This window comes from Bombina bombina, chromosome 4 (genome assembly GCF_027579735.1).
Source record: "Bombina bombina isolate aBomBom1 chromosome 4, aBomBom1.pri, whole genome shotgun sequence".
Classification (NCBI taxonomy): Eukaryota; Metazoa; Chordata; class Amphibia; order Anura; family Bombinatoridae; genus Bombina; species Bombina bombina.
In genome coordinates, this window is record NC_069502.1 from 345335457 (window position 1) to 345351777 (window position 16321).

The 16321-nt window shown below is 43.2% G+C and overlaps 1 protein-coding gene across 1 annotated transcript in view; it reads left to right on the top strand.

The window, feature by feature from the left end:
- The window catches only part of SMC4 (structural maintenance of chromosomes 4), a 459275-nt gene that overhangs the window by 325422 nt on the left and 117532 nt on the right, over positions 1–16321 (top strand). The window contains exon 18 of the mRNA XM_053711800.1: positions 15367–15540. Coding sequence (XP_053567775.1) covers positions 15367–15540 — 174 coding nt within the window. The remainder of the gene's footprint in view (positions 1–15366; positions 15541–16321) is intronic.

Genomic DNA, 16321 nt, shown 5'->3' on the forward strand with positions numbered 1-16321 from the left:
AGATTATCAGCTAGTTCCTTAAAGGGACAGATTTCTGCTCTGTCTATTCTTTTGCACAAGCGTCTGGCAGAGGTTCCAGACGTCCAGGCATTTTGCCAGGCTTTGGTTAGATTTAAGCCTGTGTTTAAACCTGTTGCTCCCCCGTGGAGCTTAAACTTGGTTCTTAAGGTTCTTCAAGGAGTTCCGTTTGAACCCCTTCATTCCATTGATATTAAACTTTTATCTTGGAAAGTTCTGTTTTTGATGGCTATTTCCTCGGCTCAAAGAGTCTCTGAGCTATCTGCCTTACAATGTGATTCTCCCTATCTGATTTTTCATGCAGATAAGGTAGTTCTGCGTACCAAACCTGGGTTTTTACCTAAGGTGGTTTCTAACAAGAATATCAATCGAGATTGTTGTTCCATCGTTGTGCCCTAATCCTTCTTCAAAGAAGGAACGTCTTTTACATAATCTGGACGTAGTCCGTGCCTTGAAGTTTTACTTACAAGCTACTAAGGATTTTCGTCAAACATCTTTCCTATTTGTCGTTTACTCTGGACAGAGGAGAGGTCAAAAAGCTTCGGCAACCTCTTTCCTTTTGGCTTCGGAGCGTAATAAGCCTAGCCTATGAGACTGCTGGACAGCAGCCCCCTGAAAGGATTACAGCTCATTCTACTAGAGCTGTGGCTTCCACCTGGGCCTTCAAAAATGAGGCCTCTGTTGAACAGATTTGCAAGGCTGCGACTTGGTCTTTGCTTCACACTTTTTCAAAATTTTACAAATTTGATACTTTTGTTTCTTCGGAGGCTGTGTTTGGGAGAAAGGTTCTTCAGGCAGTGGTTCCTTCCGCTTAATCCTGCCTTGTCCCTCCCATCATCCGTGTACTTTAGCTTTGGTATTGGTATCCCACAAGTAATGGATGATCCGTGGACTGGATACACTTAACAAGAGAAAACATAATTTCTTCTGTTATGTGTGATCAGTCCACGGGTCATCATTACTTCTGGGATATAACTCCTCCCCAACAGGAAATGCAAGAGGATTCACCCAGCAGAGCTGCATATAGCTCCTCCCCTCTACGTCACTCCCAGTCATTCTCTTGCACCCAACGACTAGATAGGATGTGTAAGAGGACTATGGTGATTATTCTTAGTTTTTATGACTTCAATCAAAAGTTTGTTATTTTACAATGACACCGGAGTGTGTTATTGCCTCTCTGGCAGAGTTTGAAGAAGAATCTACCAGAGTTTTACTATGATTTTAGCCGGAGTAGTTAAGATCATATTGCTGTTCTCGGCCATCTGAGGAGAGGTAAAAACTTCAGATCAGGGGACAGCGGGCAGATGAATCTGCATAGAGGTATGTAGCAGTTTTTATTTTCTGACAATGGAATTGATGAGAAAATCCTGCCATACCGATATAATGTCATGTATGTATACTTTGCACTTCAGTATTCTGGGAATGGTACTTCACTGGAATTACTCTGTAAAAAGTACATAAGAATTTTTTTATATGTATTGATTATGTTAAACGTTTTTGCTGGAATGTAGAATCGTTTACATTTAGTGAGGTACTGAGTGAATAAATGTTTGGGCTATTTTTCCACTTGGCAGTTGCTTATTCTAATTATGACAGTTTCGTTTCTCCCTCACTGCTGTGTGTGAGGGGGAGGGGCCGTTTTTGGCGCTCTTTGCTACGCATCAAAATTTCCAGTCAGTTGCTCATTGTATTTCCTGCATGATCCGGTTCATCTCTACAGAACTCAGGGGTCTTCAAAACTTCTTTTGAGGGAGGTAGATTCTTTCAGCCGAGCTGTGAGAATTATATATTGACTGTGATAAAAAAACGTTACTCTGTAATTTAATTAATTTTGCTTTGCTAATGGGAAACCTTTGCTAAAGTTGTGTTGTTTACAAGGATTGATGCTATAACTGTTTTTCAGTTTATTATTTCAACTGTCCTTAATCGTTTAGTGTTTCTTTGAGGCACAGTACGTTTTTTTTTTTAAATAAAATTGTAGCCAAGTTGCAAGTTTATTTGCTAGTGTGTTGAACATGTCTGATTCAGAGGAAGATACCTGTGTCATTTGTTCCAATGCCAAGGTGGAGCCCAATAGAAATTTATGTACTAACTGTATTGATGCTACTTTAAATAAAAGCCAATCTGTACAAATTGAACAAATTTCACCTAACAGCGAGGGGAGAGTTATGCCGACTAACTCGCCTCACGTGTCAGTACCTGCATCTCCCGCTCGGGAGGTGCGTGATATTGTGGCGCCCAGTACATCTGGGCGGCCATTACAGATAACATTACAAGATATGGCTACTGTTATGACTGAAGTTTTGGCTAAATTACCAGAACTAAGAGGCAAGCGTGATCACTCTGGGGTGAGAACAGAGTGCGCTGATAATACTAGGGCCATGTCTGATACTGCGTCACAGCTTGCAGAGCATGAGGACGGAGAGCTTCATTCTGTGGGTGACGGTTCTGATCCAAACAGATTGGATTCAGATATTTCAAATTTTAAATTTAAATTGGAGAACCTCCGTGTATTACTAGGGGAGGTTTTAGCGGCTCTGAATGATTGTAACACAGTTGCAATACCAGAGAAAATGTGTAGGTTGGATAAATATTTTGCGGTACCGGCGAGTACTGATGTTTTTCCTATACCTAAGAGACTTACTGAAATTGTTACTAAGGAGTGGGATAGACCCGGTGTGCCGTTCTCACCCCCTCCAATATTTAGAAAAATGTTTCCAATAGACGCCACCACACGGGACTTATGGCAAACGGTCCCTAAGGTGGAGGGAGCAGTTTCTACCTTAGCTAAGCGTACCACTATCCCGGTTGAGGATAGCTGTGCTTTTTCAGATCCAATGGATAAAAAACTAGAGGGTTACCTTAAGAAAATGTTTGTTCAACAAGGTTTTATATTGCAACCCCTTGCATGCATCGCGCCGGTCACGGCTGCTGCAGCATTCTGGATTGAATCTCTGGAAGAGAACATTAGTTCAGCTACGCTGGACGAGATTACGGACAGGTTTAGAGTCCTTAAACTAGCTAATTCTTTCATTTCGGAAGCCGTAGTACATTTAACCAAACTTACGGCTAAGAATTCAGGATTCGCCATTCAGGCACGCAGAGCACTGTGGCTAAAATCCTGGTCAGCTGATGTTACTTCTAAATCTAAATTGCTTAATATACCTTTCAAGGGACAGACCTTATTCGGGCCCGGGTTGAAGGAGATTATCGCTGACATTACAGGAGGTAAAGGCCATGCCCTGCCTCAGGACAAAGCCAAAGCCAAGACTAGACAGTCTAATTTTCGTTCCTTTCGTAATTTCAAAGCAGGAGCAGCATCAACTTCCTCTGCACCAAAACAGGAAGGAGCTGTTGCTCGTTACAGACAAGGCTGGAGACCTAATCAGTCCTGGAACAAGGGCAAGCAGGCCAGGAAACCTGCTGCTGCCCCTAAGACAGCATGAATCGAGGGCCCCCGATCCGGGACCGGATCTGGTGGGGGGCAGACTTTCTCTCTTCACCCAGGCTTGGGCAAGAGATGTTCAGGATCCCTGGGCGCTAGAGATCATATCTCAGGGATACCTTCTGGACTTCAAATTCTCTCCCCCAAGAGGGAGATTTCATCTGTCAAGGTTGTCAACAAACCAAATAAAGAAAGAGGCGTTTCTACGCTGCGTACAAGATCTTTTATTAATGGGAGTGATCCATCCGGTTCCGCGGTCGGAACAAGGACAAGGGTTTTACTCAAATCTGTTTGTAGTTCCCAAAAAAGAGGGAACTTTCAGGCCAATCTTGGATTTAAAGATCCTGAACAAATTCCTAAGAGTTCCATCGTTCAAAATGGAAACTATTCGGACAATTTTACCCATGATCCAAAAAGGTCAGTACATGACCACAGTGGATTTAAAGGATGCTTACCTTCACATACCGATCCACAAGGATCATTACCGGTATCTAAGGTTTGCCTTTCTAGACAGGCATTACCAATTTGTAGCTCTTCCATTCGGATTGGCTACGGCTCCAAGAATCTTCACAAAGGTTCTGGGTACTCTTCTAGCGGTCCTAAGACCGCGAGGAATTTCGGTAGCTCCATACCTGGACGACATTCTGATACAAGCTCCAAGCTTTCAAACTGCCAAGTCTCATACAGAGTTAGTACTGGCATTTCTAAGGTCGCATGGATGGAAGGTGAACGAAAAGAAGAGTTCTCTCTTTCCACTCACAAGAGTTCCCTTCTTGGGGACTCTGATAGATTCTGTAGAAATGAAGATTTACCTGACAGAAGACAGGTTAACAAAGCTTCAAAATGTATGCCGTGTCCTTCATTCCATTCAACACCCGTCAGTAGCTCAATGCATGGAGGTGATCGGCTTAATGGTAGCGGCAATGGACATAGTACCTTTTGCTCGCCTACATCTCAGACCTCTGCAATTGTGCATGCTAAGACAGTGGAATGGGGATTACTCAGATTTGTCCCCTACTCTGAATCTGGATCAAGAGACCAGAAATTCTCTTCTATGGTGGCTTTATCGGCCACATCTATCCAGGGGGATGCCATTCAGCAGGCCAGACTGGACAATTGTAACAACAGACGCCAGCCTACTAGGTTGGGGCGCTGTCTGGAATTCTCTGAAGGCTCAGGGTTTATGGAATCAGGAGGAGAGCCTCCTTCCAATAAACATTCTGGAATTGAGAGCAGTTCTCAATGCCCTTCTGGCTTGGCCCCAGTTAACAACTCGGGGGTTCATCAGGTTTCAGTCGGACAACATCACGACTGTAGCTTACATCAACCATCAGGGAGGGACAAGGAGCTCCCTAGCAATGATGGAAGTATCAAAGATAATTCGCTGGGCAGAGTCTCACTCTTGCCACCTGTCAGCAATCCACATCCCGGGAGTGGAGAACTGGGAGGCGGATTTCTTGAGTCGTCAGACTTTTCATCCGGGGGAGTGGGAACTTCATCCGGAGGTCTTTGCCCAAATACTTCGACGTTGGGGCAAACCAGAGATAGATCTCATGGCGTCTCGTCAGAACGCCAAACTTCCTCGCTACGGGTCCAGATCCAGGGATCCGGGAGCGGTTCTGATAGATGCTTTGACAGCACCTTGGACCTTCGGGATGGCTTATGTGTTTCCACCCTTCCCGATGCTTCCTCGATTGATTGCCAGAATCAAACAGGAGAGAGCATCAGTGATTCTAATAGCGCCTGCATGGCCACGCAGGACTTGGTATGCAGATCTAGTGGACATGTCATCCTGTCCACCTTGGTCTCTACCTCTAAAACAGGACCTTCTGATTCAGGGTCCATTCAAACATCAAAATCTAACTTCTCTGAAGCTGACTGCTTGGAAATTGAACGTTTGATTTTATCAAAACGTGGTTTTTCTGAGTCGGTTATTGATACCCTGATACAGGCTAGGAAGCCTGTTACCAGAAGGATTTACCATAAGATATGGCGTAAATACCTATCCTGGTGCGAATCCAAAGGTTACTCTTGGAGTAAGGTTAGGATTCCTAGGATATTGTCCTTTCTACAAGAAGGTTTAGAAAAGGGTTTATCGGCTAGTTCATTAAAGGGACAGATCTCAGCTCTGTCCATTTTGTTGCACAAGCGTCTGTCAGAAATTCCAGACGTCCAGGCTTTTTGTCAAGCTTTAGCTAGGATCAAGCCTGTGTTTAAAACTGTTGCTCCGCCATGGAGTTTAAACCTGGTTCTTAACGTTTTACAAGGAGTTCCGTTTGAACCCCTTCATTCCATTGATATAAAGTTGTTATCTTGGAAAGTTCTATTTTTAACGGCTATTTCTTCGGCTCGGAGAGTCTCTGAGTTATCAGCCCTACATTGTGATTCTCCTTATTTGATTTTTCATTCAGATAAGGTAGTTCTGCGTACAAAACCTGGGTTCTTACCTAAGGTAGTCACTAACAGGAACATCAATCAGGAGATCGTTGTTCCTTCTTTGTGCCCGAATCCTTCTTCAAAGAAGGAACGTCTTCTGCACAATCTGGATGTAGTTCGTGCCCTCAAGTTCTATTTGCAGGCAACTAAGGAATTTCGACAAACGTCTTCCCTGTTTGTCGTGTACTCTGGTCAGAGGAGAGGTCAAAAGGCTTCGGCTACCTCTCTTTCCTTCTGGCTTCATAGCATAATTCGTTTAGCCTATGAGACTGCTGGACAGCAGCCTCCTGAAAGAATTACAGCTCATTCTACTAGAGCTGTGGCTTCCACTTGGGCCTTTAAGAATGAGGCCTCTGTTGAACAGATTTGCAAGGCTGCAACTTGGTCTTCGCTCCATACTTTTTCAAAATTTTACAAATTTGACACTTTTGCTTCTTCGGAGGCTATTTTTGGGAGAAAGGTTCTTCAGGCAGTGGTTCCTTCTGTATAATGAGCCTGCCTAGCCCTCCCGTCATCCGTGTACTTTTGCTTTGGTATTGGTATCCCAGAAGTAATGATGACCCGTGGACTGATCACACATAACAGAAGAAAACATAATTTATGCTTACCTGATAAATTCCTTTCTTCTGTTGTGTGATCAGTCCACGGCCCGCCCTGTTTTTTAAGGCAGGTAAATATTTTTTAAATTATACTACAGTCACCACTTCACCCTTGGTTTCTCCTTTCTCGTTGGTCCTTGGTCGAATGACTGGGAGTGACGTAGAGGGGAGGAGCTATATGCAGCTCTGCTGGGTGAATCCTCTTGCATTTCCTGTTGGGGAGGAGTTATATCCCAGAAGTAATGATGACCCGTGGACTGATCACACAACAGAAGAAAGGAATTTATCAGGTAAGCATAAATTATGTTTTATGCTTACCTGATAAATTTATTTCTCTTGTAGTGTATCCAGTCCACGGCCCGCCCTGTCCTTTTAAGGCAGGTCTAAATTTTAATTAAACTACAGTCACCACTGCACCCTATGGTTTCTCCTTTCTCTGTTTGTTTTCGGTCGAATGACTGGATATGACAGTTAGGGGAGGATCTATATAGCAGCTCTGCTGTGGGTGATCCTCTTGCAACTTCCTGTTGGGAAGGAGAATATCCCACAAGTAATGGATGATCCGTGGACTGGATACACTACAAGAGAAATAAATTTATCAGGTAAGCATAAATTATGTTTTTTCCACAGTACCCCCCCCCCCCATTTTGAGCTCCTTTTCTATTATTAAAGGTAGTCTAGTGAAAATTTAACTTTCTTGATTTAGATAGGGCATTCCAACTCTATAAGGGACATGATACCCAAAAATAAAATTATTTTTAAATGGAAAGAGTCCACAGCTGCGTTCATTACTTTTGGCAATAAGAACCTGGCCACCAGGAGGAGGCAATGACACCCCAGCCAAGAGTTTAAATACTCCTTCCACTCCCCTCATCCCCCCAGTCATTCTCTGCCTTTCCTCCCAGGAGGTTGGCAGAGAAGGTCAAAATTTGATTTGTCTCTTATAGAGGGTAGTACTCTTTGACATGGGAGAGGAGTTTTAAGTAATCCTGTCAGTCGCTCAGTGAGGTCTTGGATGAAAGTTAGAGTCCGGAGATGCAGGAACAATCTTTCTGTGAAACCATCCCAACTCATGTTAACAGCTCCTCAAGCAATAGGCGTTGTCGAACTTCACTCCGCTGCCTGCTTTTTTCTCTCAAGTCTATGGCAGAGGCGATGCTACTATTCGTCACACTTGACGGGCAGTGTTCCTTTTCCACGGCGTAGATTCCGGTAAGATCGTTTCATTTTCTTTCTTTGTGAATGAACTGTACTAATGTTTTCCCGAGAGGCTACTACCTTGTTGGACTAACTTAACATAAGTGTCTCCTTTTAGTATCTTGGAATCAAGGGTTAATATCTCCTGAAGGGGGTTATTGAACAGAGTGGTTTTTAATCATTTTATGTGTAGTGTTAAATGGGCTCATGGCTTGGAACATGAGACCTTTGGAAGTGAGACAACCTTATGGTTGGGGCGTGCTTTTTTGGACTATACGGTTTACCTTCTGTCCGGGTGTGATTACGTTCCGCCCTCCATTTACACATTCCTGACCGTGTGGCAACGGAGAAATTCTAGTTCGCACGGGTCTGGTTCATAGGAGGTGGTGAGTGCCCCAGCCATTGTGGGTGTCATGTGCCATTTTTGTTTTGTCTTAAAATAGTCCATATTGCCATATTCTCTATCCAGTTATGGAGGATTCTTATACTGAGATTGGCCTCGTTGACACATGTCAATCAGTTATGTTCGGTGTGCCGTATTAGAGCGCCTGGTTTATCGGGCTTGGGGAATCAAGGGTCAGCTGAGCTATCTGCCTCTTTGGGTCCTGTCCTCCAAGAGGCAACTTCCCTGCCGCTCCATACTTCTAGACATGCGAGTTTCCCAAATTATGATTATTCATCCACGCAGGGCGGCTTGTTTTGAGTGCTCATGTTATGATTTGTTTTACATTTAACTAAGCATTCTAGTGGACCTGTGGGTCTACCAGGCAGGAAGGATTGTCTCAGTCCTTATAGCATTCTATTTGGATGACTGGGTCAGTGGAGTTTACGCTGCGTCATTCTCTCTTGCGTCTGGTATTGTCTGACCCTAGAGTTCCTACCCCACGTGATGGAAAGTTGGAGAGCTAAGCGCCTTCTTACCGCAGAGAGAGCATAGTTTGGCTTCCTTGCAGCGGTTGGGTTGCAGAATGTAGCCAGCTGCAGCTATTGCACATCGACTGTGTACTGTCTAGCTGTTTTCTGAGAATTTTTGGCCTTCCTTTGTGGTCTCCATGTTAGGTCTCCTTTTTAGGGGCCTGGGAGATGTTTGTTCCCTGTTAGGAACACTGGGCGCTGTCTCCTTGGGTTTGCTTAGGGTTCCTCCCGGAACTGGGGTTGGTTAACGCCCCTTTTTCCCTGTGATCATCCGCTTGTACGGAGGTGATGTGGAGACCACCCTTTGCTCGAGTGGTTTTGACCTCGAGGTATCCCCTTGCCTTATTGTCCTGAGTCTGTTGCTGAGTCTAGAAGCTCTTGCGTCGTCGTATGGCTTTTACCGCCTTAACTCCTTTGGAGAGGGGGACTTCGGCAAGGGGTGGTCTTTTCCTTAGATCGGGACTTGCAAGTTTTTTTTCGTTATCAGGGTTGATCCGGATTTTGCATTAGTATCCCCTGTGGTCTGGGTTGTTATTCAGACGGGGTAGTGTTTGTCTAAACATTTGGGGGTTCTCCCTGGGGCTTCTGGTTTCTGAGTTTCATTCAGCATTTTCCCTTGTGGATCTCGTTGTGGGTTGTTACTGGACCTATAGGCTCCAGGGGTGGTTTGGGGTTTCCCAGTTTCTGGAAACTTGGGCTATGTCCTTTTACTCGGATTAATTCCTTGACCTGGTCTGATTGGCAAGGTTTTCTGAGTGTCATTGCTCGTTGGGCTTGTTTTGCACCTTAGGCGGTTTCCCTTGGTCAGTTTACTGTAGTATCTATTGAATTCACTACTCTGCATGTGAATGGACTTGCAGTGTCACTGCTGCTACTATTGTACATTGGTTGCGTGTTAGCAGGCTAGTTTTTAGGGGAATCACTTTCTCAGGGCTCCTGAGTTGGGGCTTGATCTCTCCTTTTAACCCGTGGCTTTGTGACTGGTGGAAGGTGCTGCCTTTTAGCCCTTTTTGGGTGAGAGCTTGTCTCCTTTTTATGGAGATGTGGTGCGTTTAAGGCTTCTCCTGGATCAGGAGTTGAGGTCTATGAGCTTCCCTATCTGAGAGGGATATTCTCTCTGGGTATTTAAGTTTCATTTGGAGACTTGCTGGCTCCGTGTCAAGACTAAGTTGGACGGCTGGGAGTGGGGTCTGAGAGATGTCATCATCTCCAGGATCTAGGTGGGCATAGTAGCTAGCTCCCTAAGCTTACATGCAGAGGATCTAGGATTGCTCCACCTCGGGTTCTGGGTGTCACTTCTCTTTCTTGGGGGGACCTCATGGAGGATATGATTCCCCCTTTTTTTTGGGAGACCTGTGGGTAGGTTTGGCGGCTTGGATTGCCTAGAGTGTGCCCTCTGTCTGGGAGTTGTCTTTTGCAATCTGTTCTTTTGCTGGCCGCTTTTGCTCTCAGCAAGTATATTCTGAGGATGGCTGCGTGTTTTTTTACTCTGTTTTCTGTTGCACGTTTTTTTGTAGAGGAATACTTCAGTGTTCCAAGTTCGGACTATGTGAGGACTCAGTCTTCTGTTGTCCTTTGATGCTTTTGCGCAACGTTTGAGAGAGAGTTTTCTCTGTTCCTATGCCTGGTCCTATATCTCTGGCTTCTCCTGGTCTAGGTATAGTCTCTCCTTTCACTTGTAAGGTGTATCCAGTCCACGGATCATCCATTACTTGCGGGATATTCTCCTTCCCAACAGGAAGCTGCAAGAGGATCACCCACAGCAGAGCTGTCTATATAGCTCCTCCTCTAACTGCCACTACCCGTCATTCTCTTGCAGCTCTCAACAAGAAAGGAAGTAGCTAGAGAGATGTGGTGTTTTTATTTAGTTTATCTTCAATCAAAAGTTTATTTTCAAATTGTACCGGAGTTGTACTATTTTAGCCTCAGGCAGAAAGTAGAAGAAGAGTCTGCCTGTGGTCTTTGATGATCTTAGCAGGTTTTAACTAAGATCCATTGCTGTTCTCACACATAACTGAAGAGAGAGGTAACTTCAGCTGGGGGAATGGCGTGCAGGGTCTCCTGCTATGAGGTATGTGCAGTTTAAATTTTTCTAGAGAAATGAATATGCTAGAAAATGCTGTTAATACCGGATTTATTTAAGGTAAGCCTGATTACAGTGATTTAATAACGACTAGTGTCATGCTTGCTGTATAAGGTAATATTCTTATTACTTTATCACATTACTGAAAAATAAAACGTTTGCTGGAAGTGTTAAAACGTTTTTTTTATACATATTGGTGATAAAACTTTATTGGGGCACAGTTTTTTCCACATGGCTGGCTAGATTTTTGCCTAGGGATAGTTTTGTTAGGCCCTCTCACTGTGAATACAGGTTAGGAGGGGCCTATTTTCGCGCCTAAATGCGCATTAGATTTTGCAGCTTGAGACATCCAGTTTCCCTAAAGGAGTCCCCTGAACACTTAGGACCTCTCTAAAGGGTTTTTGTGCCTTTCAAAGTCGTTATATGGGCAGGTAGGGCCACAGCAGAGCTGTGGCAGTTTGTTGTGACTGTTGAAAAACGTTTATCGTTTTTTTTTTTTTATCCGGTTTTGAAACTAAGGGGTTAATCATCCATTTGCAAGTGGGTGCAATGCTCTGTTAGTCTATTATACACACTGTAAAAATTTCGTAAAATTTACTGTTTTTTATCACTGTTTTTCAATTTCTGACAAAATTTGTTTCTCTTAAAGGCACAGTACCGTTTTTATTTTTTGCTTGTTTACATTTATCAAAGTGTTTTCCAAGCTTGCTGGTCTCATTGCTAGTCTGTTTAAACATGTCTGACATAGAGGAAACTCCTTGTTCATTTTGTTTAGAAGCCATTGTGGAACCCCCTCTTAGAATGTGTACCAAATGTACTGATTTCACTTTGTTATAAAGATCATATTCTGGGTTTAAAAGATTTATCACCAGAGGAAACTGACAAGGGGGAAGTTATGCCGACTAACTCGCCCCACGTGTCAGAACCTTTGACTCCTGCTCAAGGGACTCCCGCTCAAGAGGCGCCAAGTACATCTAGCGCGCCCATGGCGTTTACTTTACTAGACATGGCGGCAGATATGGATCATACCCTTACAGCGGTATTGTCCAAACTACCAGGGTTACAAGGAAAGCGAGACAGCTCTGGGGCTAGAAAAAATACAGAGCACTCTTGACGCTTTAGTAGCTATGTCTGATATCCCCTCACAATATGCAGATGCTGAGGCAGGAGAGCTTCTTTCTGTGGGTGATTTTTCTGACTCAGGGAAGATGCTTCAACCTGATTCTGATATGTCAACATTTAAATTTAAGCTTGAACACCTCCGCGTGTTGCTCAGGGAGGTTTTAGCTACTCTGGATGACTGTGACACCATTATAGTGCCAGAGAAATTGTGTCGATTGGATAAATACTATGCAGTGCCTGTTTACACTGATGTTTTTCCAATACCTAAAAGGTTTTCAGAAATTATTACTAAGGAATGGGATAGACCAGGTGTACCGTTCTCTTCCCCTCCTATTTTTAAGAAAATGTTTCCAATAGATGCCGCTACACGGGACTTATGGCAAACGGTCCCTAAGGTGGAGGGAGCAGTTTCTACCCTAGCTAAGCGTACAACTATCCCCGTCGAGGACAGTTGTGCTTTCCTAGATCCAATGGATAAAAAGTTAGAGGGTTACCTTAAGAAAATGTTTATTCAACAAGGTTTTATTCTCCAGCCTCTTGCATGCATTGCCCCAGTCACTGCTGCTGCGGCCTTCTGGTTTGAGTCTCTGGAAGAGGCCTTACAGGTAGAAACTCCATTGGATGATATACTTGACAAGCTTAAAGCGCTTCAGCTAGCCAATTCATTTGTTTCTGACGCCGTTGTTCATTTAACTAAACTAACGGCTAAGAACTCAGGTTTTGCTATGCAGGCGCGTAGGGCGCTATGGCTTAAATCCTGGTCAGCTGACGTTACTTAAAAGTCTAAGCTTCTCAATATTCCCTTCAAGGGGCAGACCTTATTCGGGCCTGGACTGAAGGAGATCATTTCTGATATTACTGGAGGAAAAGGTCATGCCCTTCCTCAGGTTAGGTCTAACAGATTAAGGACCAAACAAACTAATTTTCATGCCTTTCGAAACTTTAAGACGAGCGCGGCATCATCTTCCTCTAATACAAAACAAGAGGGAAATTTTGCCCAGTCCAAGCCGGTCTGGAGACCTAACCAGGCTTGGAACAAAGGTAAACAGGCTAAGAAGCCTGCTGCTGCCTCTAAGACAGCATGAAAGATTGGCCCCCGATCCGGTAACGGACCTAGTAGGGGGCAGACTTTCTCTCTTCGCCCAAGCTTGGGCAAGAGACGTCCAGGATCCCTGGGCGGTGGAAATTGTGTCCCTGGGATTTCTGCTGGACTTCAAAGCTTCTTCCCCAAAAGGAAGATTTCACCTTTCACAATTATCTGCAGACCAGATAAAGAGAGAGGCATTCTTACATTGTGTTCAAGACATCCTAGTTATGGGAGTGATCCACCCAGTTCCAAAGGAGGAACAGGGGCAAGGATTCTATACAAATCTATTTGTGGTTCCCAAGAAAGAGGGAACCTTCAGACCAATCTTAGATCTCAAGATCTTAAACAAATTTCTCAGGGTCCCATCTTTCATGATGGAGACTATCCGAACCATCCTACCTATGATCCAGGAGGGTCAATACATGACTACCGTGGACTTAAAGGATGCTTGTCTTCATATTCCGATACACAGAGATCTTCATCGGTTTCTCAGGTTCGCCTTCCTAGACAGGCATTACCAGTTTGTGGCTCTTCCCTTTGGGTTAGCTACGGCACCAAGAATCTTTACGAAGGTACTGGGGTCACTTCTGGCAGTCCTAAGGCCGCGGGGCATAGCAGTAGCCCCTTACTTAGACGACATTCTGATACAGGCGTCAAATTGCCAAGTCCCATACGGACATTGTTCTGGCATTCCTGAGGTCTCATGGGTGGAAAGTGAACGAAAAGAAGAGTTCTCTATCCCCTCTCACAAGAGTTTCCTTCCTGGGAACGTCTTCTGCACAATTTGGACGTAGTCCGTGCTTTGAAGTTTTACTTACAAGCAACCAAAGACTTTCGTCAGCCTTCTTCTTTGTAATTTTCTCTGGGAAACATAAGGGTCAGAAAGCTACGGCTACCTCTCTTTTTGGTTTAAGAGTATCATCCGCTTTGCATATGAGACTGCTGGACAGCAGCCTCCTGAAAGAATTACGGCTCATTCCACTAGGGCGGTTGCTTCCTCATGGGCATTCAAAAACGAAGCTTCTGTGGAACAGATTTGCAAAGCTGCAACTTGGTCTTCTCTTCACACTTTTTCTAAATTTTACAAATTTGATACTTTTGCCTCGGCTGAAGCTGTTTTTGGGAGAAAGGTTCTTCAAGCAGTGGTGCCTTCCGTTTAGGATCCCTGTCTTGTCCCTCCCTTGTCATCCGTGTTCTCTAGCTTTGGTATTGTATCCCACAAGTAAGGATGATGATCCATGGACTCATTAAAATTTATGCTTACCTGTTAAATTTGTTTCTTTTTAGACACTGAGTCCACGGCCCGCCCTGTTCTTTTAAGACAGGTTGTTCATTTTTGTAAACTTCAGACTCCTCTGCACCTTGGCTTTACCTTTCTCTTCCTAACTTCGGTCGAATGACTGGAGTGGGAGGGAAGGGAGGAGCTATTGAACAGCTCTGCTTTGGTGCTCTTTGCCTCCTCCTGCTGACCAGGTGGTGTTTTTCCCACAAGTAAGGATGATGATCCGTGGACACATGTCTAAAAAGAAACAAATTTTATCAGGCAAGCATAAATTTTCTTCTTAAACAACTTTCTAATTTACTTCTATTATCTAATCTGTTTAGTTCTCTTGGTATCATTTGTTGAAGAAGCAGCAATGCACTGATGGTTTCTAACTGAACTCATGGGTGAGCCAATCACTATCGATCTATATATATATATATATATATATATATATATATATATATATATATATATGCGCAGCCACCAATCAACAGCTAGAACCTAGCTTTGCTAGATAAAGCTTTCAGCAAAGGATAACAAGAGAAGGAAGCAAATTAAATAGAAGTAAATTGGAAAGTTGTTTAAAATTGTATTCTCTATCTGAATCATGAAAGAAAAAATTTGGGTTTCATGTCCCTTTAAATTTACTTTTTATGAAATTTGCTTTGTTCCTTTTGTATTCTTTGAAAGCTAGGTAGGCTCATGCTAATTTCTAACCCTTAAAGACCACCTCTTATCTGTTCTTGTGTGCCATAACATTGTGCTCATTCCCATGGAGTTATTTGAGTCAGCACTGATTGGTTAAAATGCATGTCTATCAAAAGAACTGAGATAAGCGGGCAGATTGCATAGGCTTAGATACAAGGTAAACCCAGAGGTAAAAAGTATATTAATATAACTGTGTTGGTTATGTAAAACTGGGGAATGGGTAATAAAGGGATCATCTTTTTTTTTTTTTTTTTTTTTTTTTTAAACAAACATTTTAAAGTAGGCAGTCGTATCTTCTAGGATCTAAGTGGGCAAAACCTGGCTTATGATTGTGCAATTCAAGTAAATTAGTCTCAAAGGTTGTAATTTTAAAGATTGGTGAATCTGTTTTGTGGATAGTCATAGTTTACAAATTTTGTACTTTGTCTATTGCACTATATAACTTTTTAAATATGAAGAAAACATAGCTCATGTATTTTTGTCTGCCTTTAGGGTTCTCTTCCAGAAATCCAAGAACAGCATCGTGGCTTGCTCCAAGAAATCAAATCAATTCAAGATAAAGAACATGCCCTTCAAAAGGATGCACTAAATATAAGACTTAAAATTGAGCAGATAGACAGTCATATATCTGAGCACCAGTCAAAAATAAAATATTGGCAAAAAGAGGTACAAGTGCTGCTTTTATTTATTTAAGTGCTGCTTTTATTTATTTAAGTGCTGCTTTTATTTATTTAAGTGCTGCTTTTATTTGTTTAAGTGCTGCTTTTATTTGTTTAAGTGCTGCTTTTATTTGTTTAAGTGCTGCTTTTATTTGTTTAAGTGCTGCTTTTATTTGTTTAAGTGCTGCTTTTATTTAAGTGCTGCTTTTCTTCATAAATGGAAAGTTTCCACAGCTGAATTAATTACTTTTGGGAATTCAGAACCTGGCCACCAGGAGGAGGCAGAAACCCCAGCCAAAGGCTTAAATACTCTTCCCTCTCCCCTCATCCCCAGTCATTGTTTGTCTTTCGTCCCAGGAGGTTGGCAGAGAAGTGTCGGAAGTTTTTGATTGTCTCTTATGGAGGGTAGTACTCTTTGGCATCGGACTGGAGTTTTAAGTAGTCCTGTCAGCCTTTCAGTGAAAGCATGGGTGAAAGAGTCCGGAGATGCAGGGAGAGTCTTTCTGCTAAACCATCCCGACTCATATTAACAGCTCCACAAGCAATCCGCATTGACGAGTTTCGCTGCCTGCTTTTTTTTTCTCTCAAGTCCTTGGCAGAAGCAACACTACTATCTGTCACACTTGAAATGCTGTGTTCCTGTTCCACGGTGTAGATCGTTTCATTTTACTTTCATCATGGATGTATCGTAATTACAACTGTTTATCCGAGAGGGGCTACAACCTTTCGGGGATAACTTTAACATAGCGTCTCAGTGAGGCTCCTTTTTGTATCTAGGAATCAAAGGT